Source organism: Lissotriton helveticus, chromosome 12 (assembly GCF_964261635.1).
Source record: "Lissotriton helveticus chromosome 12, aLisHel1.1, whole genome shotgun sequence".
In the NCBI taxonomy this organism is placed as follows: domain Eukaryota; kingdom Metazoa; phylum Chordata; class Amphibia; order Caudata; family Salamandridae; genus Lissotriton; species Lissotriton helveticus.
In genome coordinates, this window is record NC_136073.1 from 848,866,924 (window position 1) to 848,874,020 (window position 7,097).

Below are 7,097 nucleotides of genomic sequence, written 5' to 3' on the forward strand. Positions count from 1 at the left end.
TTCCAGACTTGACTATTGCAATGCACTTCACCTCAGTGCTCATCAACACATGATTAACATGCAACAAACGCTAAGAAATATTGTGGCCCGCCTTCTCCTCAACCTTCCAAAACCCCAATTGGTGTCCAAACATTTGAGGAACCTTTATTGTTTGCCGATCAGGCCCAGAATTATTTTCAAGGCTCTCTGCATCACTTACAAGTCCCTGCATGATCAAGGGCTCACCTTCTTGAAGGACAGCTTTAACTGGTACAGTCCCAACAGGCCTCTAAATCTTCCACAGCCAAATCTGTGATTGTGACTCAATGCGAACGTGCATCGTGGGGCGGCCGCAGCTTTGTGCTGGGTGCTTCCACGATCTGGAATAAGCTGCCCCTTTACAATAAATCTTCCATGAATCTTCTAGCTTTCAGAAAAGCTCTCAAAACCTGCTTATTGAATTATTTATAGGTATTCAATTCTCAGCAGGTTTTCTTTTTAGGCTCACATTAGGCAACGCCAAGACACCCACTAGTATTCAAGCGCTTATCAAGTTCATATAACGCAACATAACATTAGTGTTTCCTGGTAGTTTTAACATTTTCATGTGTCTGTGGCTTAGATGTTGCTCATCTTTCCTGAGTCCGGGTATGTTGAGAATATCTCCAATCTGTGAGCATCAGAGCATCAATGACTTTTAAGTTTTGAATATTCACTTCATATTTGCTCTGCTTTTTGCAAAAACTTTTTTTGCTTGCTGTTGCACGGCGCAAGTTAACAGTGTTCAGTGTGCTCTGAGAGATGTTCCGTTTTTTTAAGCACAATTCTGTTTTAACCACCTAATGCTAAGACCAGAGCCAGCGTTGTAGTTCGCATGATTTTGTAATTGAACTAGGTCACTGTCTATTGTTTGCCAAGATTTTGTGAGCCTCTCTTCAATCTACCCAGCATGTATGGTTATGAAGCTAAAACTTGAGAGTGGTGTCCTGTTCTCATTCCTCTCTCTCTCGCTCCCTCTCCCTGTGATGTTTCCAGTCAGTGTCTCTTACGTGTGCATTTCATACCCTCCTCTGTATTCATCTTTTCATTTCTACCTTACAGGTTTTAACCCATATTTGCAACTTTCTTTCTTTTTCTCAGGGCAGTGATTCATTAAGTGATGGTTTTCCTGCATTCGACGTACCCATTTTCACAGAGGAGTTTTTAGATCAGAACAAAGGTGTGGCATTTGATAATTTGAGTCCCAAGCATGATATAATACATGCACTTTGTTTTTCTAGAGAATCTCTTCAGGAATTCACTGATTTGGGTCTGCTCTGCAACAAGCTTTATCCCCATGCACTACATGGTAGGATTTTGAAGGCAGCACACGGGTTTGGCAGGACTCGTTGGCTAAAGTGAAATCAGATTTCAGACAAATAGGAGACCGTATGATTTTTAAGACATATGATGAGATTTAGGGCAAATGCTGCTGCAGTATTTTTACTGCATTGGGGCGGTGGTGCAGGTGGTAGACTCCTACCTTTTGATTGTAGCATCTGTCAGTGACAGCCCGCTGCAGGTACTGCATTATTCCGTAGGCCACATTTTGGCGTACCATCAGCCTACCTCGGCCTGTTTTCCTTTTTAAGTCAACATACTTAAAGAATGTTGATGCCTATTGAATAAGTGTGAAGCGACCGCTTAATTTAGATGTGGGGTCAACACCAGCTTTTTAAAGCAAAATGGTTTATGTTATGTTGAGCCTTCCTGCTAAAATACACTGCCGCCTACTGAAACCCATTTAAACAAGCTTTCTAATTAGTATATCTAATCACATGTACACTAAAAGACATTTGGAGTGGGAAAGATAAGTGTAAACTATTGAAGTTTTTGGGACCAGTCTATCCCCCCAAAAAAAACGAACAGGACTGCAGTACTCCAGGGAGACCAAGTGTACAGCATTTTCTTACTCGGATGTGTACGTCCTGCAGTTGGACTGTCTGTAACAGATTCTGAAAATCAGGCTTAGAACATGTGCATAGTCCTCAAAAAGATTGAAAAAAGCAGGAAAGAAAGTGTCTTGCTGAATGTGTAAAATCCTCCTATTAAATAAAGAGGAAATATTATATCTCATTAGTACCATGGAATAAAATACTGGTAGAATTAGAACGATGGTGGTGTCTTATAGAACTGTAACCCCTTGAAAATGTGTTTGCTGTCAGTGATGTCAGAAGCATGCCAGTTTCCTGTGTACGTCACTAATGTGCGACGGCCGTCGCAGCACACCACTGCCGCTGAATTTGCTCTTTTTGGTTTCTCTTGCAGTCCGCGAAGCAGAACTGAGGCGTCTGCGCAAGATAAACACAGAGTTTGAGGAGCAGAACGCCATCCTGCAGAAGCACACCGAGAACATGAACACCGCCCGGGAGCGGCTGGAGCACGACCTGATGCTGGAGGAGAAGCAGACGATGGAACTGCAGCAGCGACTGCAGGCTGTGCGCCAGGCCCTGATCGGGAGCTTCAGGTCGCTGCCCATTCCAGGTGAATTCAGCTCTGATCATGCCTTACCTCCCTGACCATTCCAGGAGATGTTGGTTTGATGATGGTACCTGCTCCCTACCTCACCCCCAGTGGGCCTAGAAGTGGCCATGTGACCACCTGCAGTGCTGCCCATCCAAAATGAGGTTGGACCGCCCACCTTTCTGCTCAGAATCAAGCTGTAGTTAGCTCCGCAGTGACCATGTGGGCCCTCACTTCCCACTCTGATGTGCACACTGCTGTCCATTTTCCTCGTCAGTACCCACAGAGTACAAACCGCGTGCCTGCCCAGCTATTGCGACTGTGTCCAATTCCAATTGGATACTTCTTCAGTGCCCAACCTTTCCACTCCTGGCCAACTCACTTCCAGCTTTCATCTAAGCCTATCCGATTCCACCACTGACGATGTGGCAGCTGAGTCCCCATCAACTGGATTCCAGCACTCCTCATCAAATGATTGTGGCCAGTTTGGTGATTGGTTGTAATAAAAATCTTCTTGGTTGCTGACATGTAGGTGTGTGTGGTAGTATTGTCCGAGTAAGAGGTGGTGTCCGCGTTTTAGTATCAAATGTGAGTAGAGAAAAGTTTGTGTTAACGTTTTCTATTTTCATAGTTTTCCTCTAATGTATTTTCTCCATTTTTCTTTTGTTATTGAAAAGTTATTAAACTCATGGTTCTTTTGGATCAGGAAATCTAGTACTGCTGCTAGCAAAGTGGCATAACTAACGCATTACTGATAGTGGCGGTAGAGATACGGGGTAGCAGTCATTAATGTTGGTGATTGAGTTGGTTATATTGAAAGCTGTGATTAAAGTGACATCTATAGTGGCATTTGCGGTGATGGTTGGTGTTGTGGCATTGGCTGTGATGGCTGGTGTAGTGGCATTGGCGGTGATGGCTGGTGTAGTGTTATTGACAGTGATGGCTGGTGTAGTGGCATTGGGGGTGATGGCTGGTGTAGTGGCATTGGCGGTGATGGCTGGTGTAGTGTTATTGGCAGTGATGGCTGGTGTAGTGGCATTGGGGGTGAAGGCGGGTTTAGTGGGCATTTGTAAATGTGGTGGGTGCACGGGCAATCATCAATGCAAGAAGGGTTTAGTGGCATTGGTTGCAATATTGACAGTGGTTGTTTTCGTGGTGGCCGTCATGGTGATAAAGGTTGAAGTGTCATCGGAGAATTCACTTCTAACAATATTTGCGGTGATTGTGTCAGAGGCATTGTTGGTGACGGTGCTCACATAGGCGACTGACCAGAAACTGTGATGCAGGCAAAAGGATAGAGCTGATATTTGTGGTATTGGTATAGGAGGTGGTTATTTTGGTTGTAATTGCATGCTATTGTGGATTTCTTTTTTTTAAACACTAAAGAGACTTCCAGGGAGGAGTTTTGCCTTTTTGGGGGAAATTAGATTGTTTTATAGTGTTGAGACCTCTTGCTCTGAGAGTTGCTGGCGTTATCCATACTTCTGTTTCTAACACTTCTCTTTCCTATCTCCTGCCCAGGATCCGGGGAGACACCGACGCAAGGGAACCTGGATGTCTACATGGCCAAACTGCACAGTATCATCGAAAGCAACCCTGCCCAGCACGAGAGTCTGGTGATGCAAGTCAAGGAGGTGCTGAGCCGGATAGACAGGTGAGGGGTTGGAGTAGGCTTAACATGGTACAAGAGCTGAGGTGGGACTGATAGAAGAAAATTGAAAATGGGAGAGAAAAAAGAGGGCAATGTCAAAGAACTTGGAGGGGTGGGAATTTGGATATAGCAGAAGAGTAGCACATTATGTGCCATCCCATCCTGCTTTGACTCACCCACTACCGACCCATTAACTCTTTGACTTCTTATTGTTCTAATGCCACGATCTGCCCGCCTCATTAGACCCTCTACCCATCCATCTTCCTTTGTAGCGCCATCTGTAACTTTACGTCTCTCACCTTATAGGTCTCCCATCAACAGCCCATATTTCTTGTTATTGGCCACTCTCTGTATACAGCTTTCTCTGTTTCACGCTTCCTTTACCTGTGAATCTCTCTCGTTCTATCCTCAAAGCTCTATTTACAGCCTACCCACTGCCTTCCTGTATCCCTGATTCCATCTCTTTGTACCTGTGCATCTCTCAGCAGAGGTCACCCTGTGATCACACTTCTGCCTTTTTAGTCCTCCCTTTCCCTCAGTGTCTCTCTTAGCATGGCCTGCCCAGTGCCTCCATACAATTCTCAATGTGCTTGGCCATAAACCCACAGGGTACCTGTCAGCACTTCCCAATAGCCCTTACAGTAGCAGACATTGTTTACCTGTAGCCTTTCCGGTCTTCCTAACTCATTACGTCCCCACCTGTGCCTACCTGTCTGTCTCAGTATACCTCACCCAGGACCACCCATCTCCCATGCTCTACTGGGCCTAAGGTCTCTCCCACCCCCTCCCCCCAAGGATATCCCATATTGGTGCCAGTTCTGTTGTAGAGCGCCCTATGCAGTGTCACTTCCCCTGCGCCTTTCTAAGGTGGAGAGCCAGGAGCATCAAAGTGCGACAGGTGAAACTTCGCCTTCTGTTTTAGAGCTAACTTTACCTTCTTGTTTTCTGGTTTTAGCGAGTACCTTTGAAGTGGACCTATTCTGAGATCTGGAGAATTGAGGACCCTGCGTCGTTGGAGCACCAAGATTTGCACATTGTTGCTCGGGGCAACAGTCCAGTCTGGGGCAGACACTCGAAGCAGGGGTCTGGAAAGCGTACACAACTTAACTTTCCACAGTGCCCGCCCTGAGTGGATGAAGAAAAGTGTGCCTTTATGGAACGACTGACACCTGATCTCCCCGTCTACCCCCATCCCTGTCTCTGAGCCAATTACCTAGGAGCTGTCTCCTGAAAATCTTCACTGGTGCTGATACGTTTACTTCTTTTGGTCCCAGACTGTCCGCCTCTACGGAGTGGTGGAGGACTTTGCGGTGTCCCTAGGAGCCCCTAAGCGGCGCCTTCAGGTCATAGATATGCTGCTCGTTAGAATTAATATGTAAGTCCAGTGACATAACACCTCCTATTAGCAGATATTTAGCTAGGATTTTGATGCAGGTCTTACCAGCTCTTGCCTTCTATTTGCCTTGAGCCCCTGTAATACCACTTTTAATTTCAACCCAGACTTGTTGACGAAGGTCTACAGAGGCTGCAGGTTTTGTTCAATTTCCCTCTTACTTTACTCACCTATGTTATTTTAATTGAACTCCCCTTGGCAGTAATTCTTTTAAGCTCCAACATTTCCAAACCAGTCTAAAAGCTGCCCATCTGTTGTAATATTTTTTTTTTTATGAGTTGATGTAAAGACCCAGAAAGACAAAGCTTGTTTGAGTAAGAAGAAAATAATTATTAGAGGTTAAGGATGGTACCTTACGGATGTCCTTAACTTACTCTTAAATGAATTGTATTTATCCAAGATAGAGATTTTTCTTTTTTCTTTAAAACTAGAGAATGTGGTGCATTTTTTTACTGCACTAGGAAGACGTGCCACTGGCGAGACCTCGTCGGCACATGGACCTCGCGGCCCTCGCTCTAGTCTAGTGGGGGCATTGAAACTAGTTAAGTGCACAGAGAGCTAAGTCCAGTGCCGGGCAGCCCAGGTGGCGACATGCCTGTATAGCATTACATATTGACTTGATGAAGCTTGTTCTGATCACGTCGCCTTCTCCATGTGTCCCGATTTACTGTTTGAGAAGCATCCAGTGCTCCCTGTTTACGGGACTGCGCTAAGCCTACCTTGATCGGCTCCATAGATTGTTTGCACCTCTTTGAGGGAATTCACACTTGGGTTCAGTTTAGGGCCTGCATCCTGACTGGCAGATTAAATTATTGGATCATGGTTGCACTGGAATTGCCTCTTGCTGCTGCCCTTGATAGGGACTTTAAATGTTACCGCTCCAGGGAGGCCTTTTGGATAACACTACACGCTCCTTAGGCGCCATTGCTGATAGATCTGTAAAACATTGTACAGATCTGTAAAACATTGTATCCTTTGATATATTTTGCTGAATTTTAGTGAGGTGTTTTTTTCCGTAAAAAATTTGTTCTTCGGGGCTTTCTGTATGGACCACTGGGCAAAACAAAGCGGTTTCCATTTCCAAAGTAGGACCAAGTGCATCTCTGCGGCATCTTATCCGCATATAGAAGTGATGAAATCGCACTCACCTCGTGTCGTAGTTTTTACCCTCCCACTAGGTGCCATGGAAAGGTCTGTGATCTTCCACTACTTGACAGCACATTTATAAAGCAAAACAATGTTGGTAATATCTTACCACTCATGAAATTTGGATGGGTCTTTCCAATAAAAAAAATCCTATAATAAAAAAAATGTAAACTAAAACAATAAGGCTGCTTTTGTTTCTTGAGCTTCAAGATGTGTGGTGGGTTTTGTGTGTTATTTGCTTTTAGCGTCCTTATTATAAACCTATATACCATTGGCTGTTTGTGCATGCAACAACTGTTGTTACTGGTTGGAGGGCAGCCTGGTCCATGTGCCAAAAAGAGTTCTATTGGGTTGACAGGAGGCTGCTTTTATTTTTATTTATTTATTTGGCATTTGGTATAGCGCACGACTATCTCCCGGAGGAGT

At 44.8% G+C, this 7,097-nt stretch overlaps 1 protein-coding gene across 1 annotated transcript in view; it reads left to right on the top strand.

Annotated features, from left to right (window-relative positions):
- The window catches only part of HMG20B (high mobility group 20B), a 32,027-nt gene extending 25,173 nt beyond the window's left edge, over positions 1 to 6,854 (top strand). Inside the window, exons 7-10 of the mRNA XM_078669049.1 lie at positions 1,120 to 1,198; positions 2,287 to 2,502; positions 4,003 to 4,135; positions 5,088 to 6,854. Coding sequence (XP_078525175.1) covers positions 1,120 to 1,198; positions 2,287 to 2,502; positions 4,003 to 4,135; positions 5,088 to 5,100 — 441 coding nt within the window. The 3' untranslated portion in view covers positions 5,101 to 6,854. The remainder of the gene's footprint in view (positions 1 to 1,119; positions 1,199 to 2,286; positions 2,503 to 4,002; positions 4,136 to 5,087) is intronic.
- Positions 6,855 to 7,097: the final 243 nt, after the last annotated feature.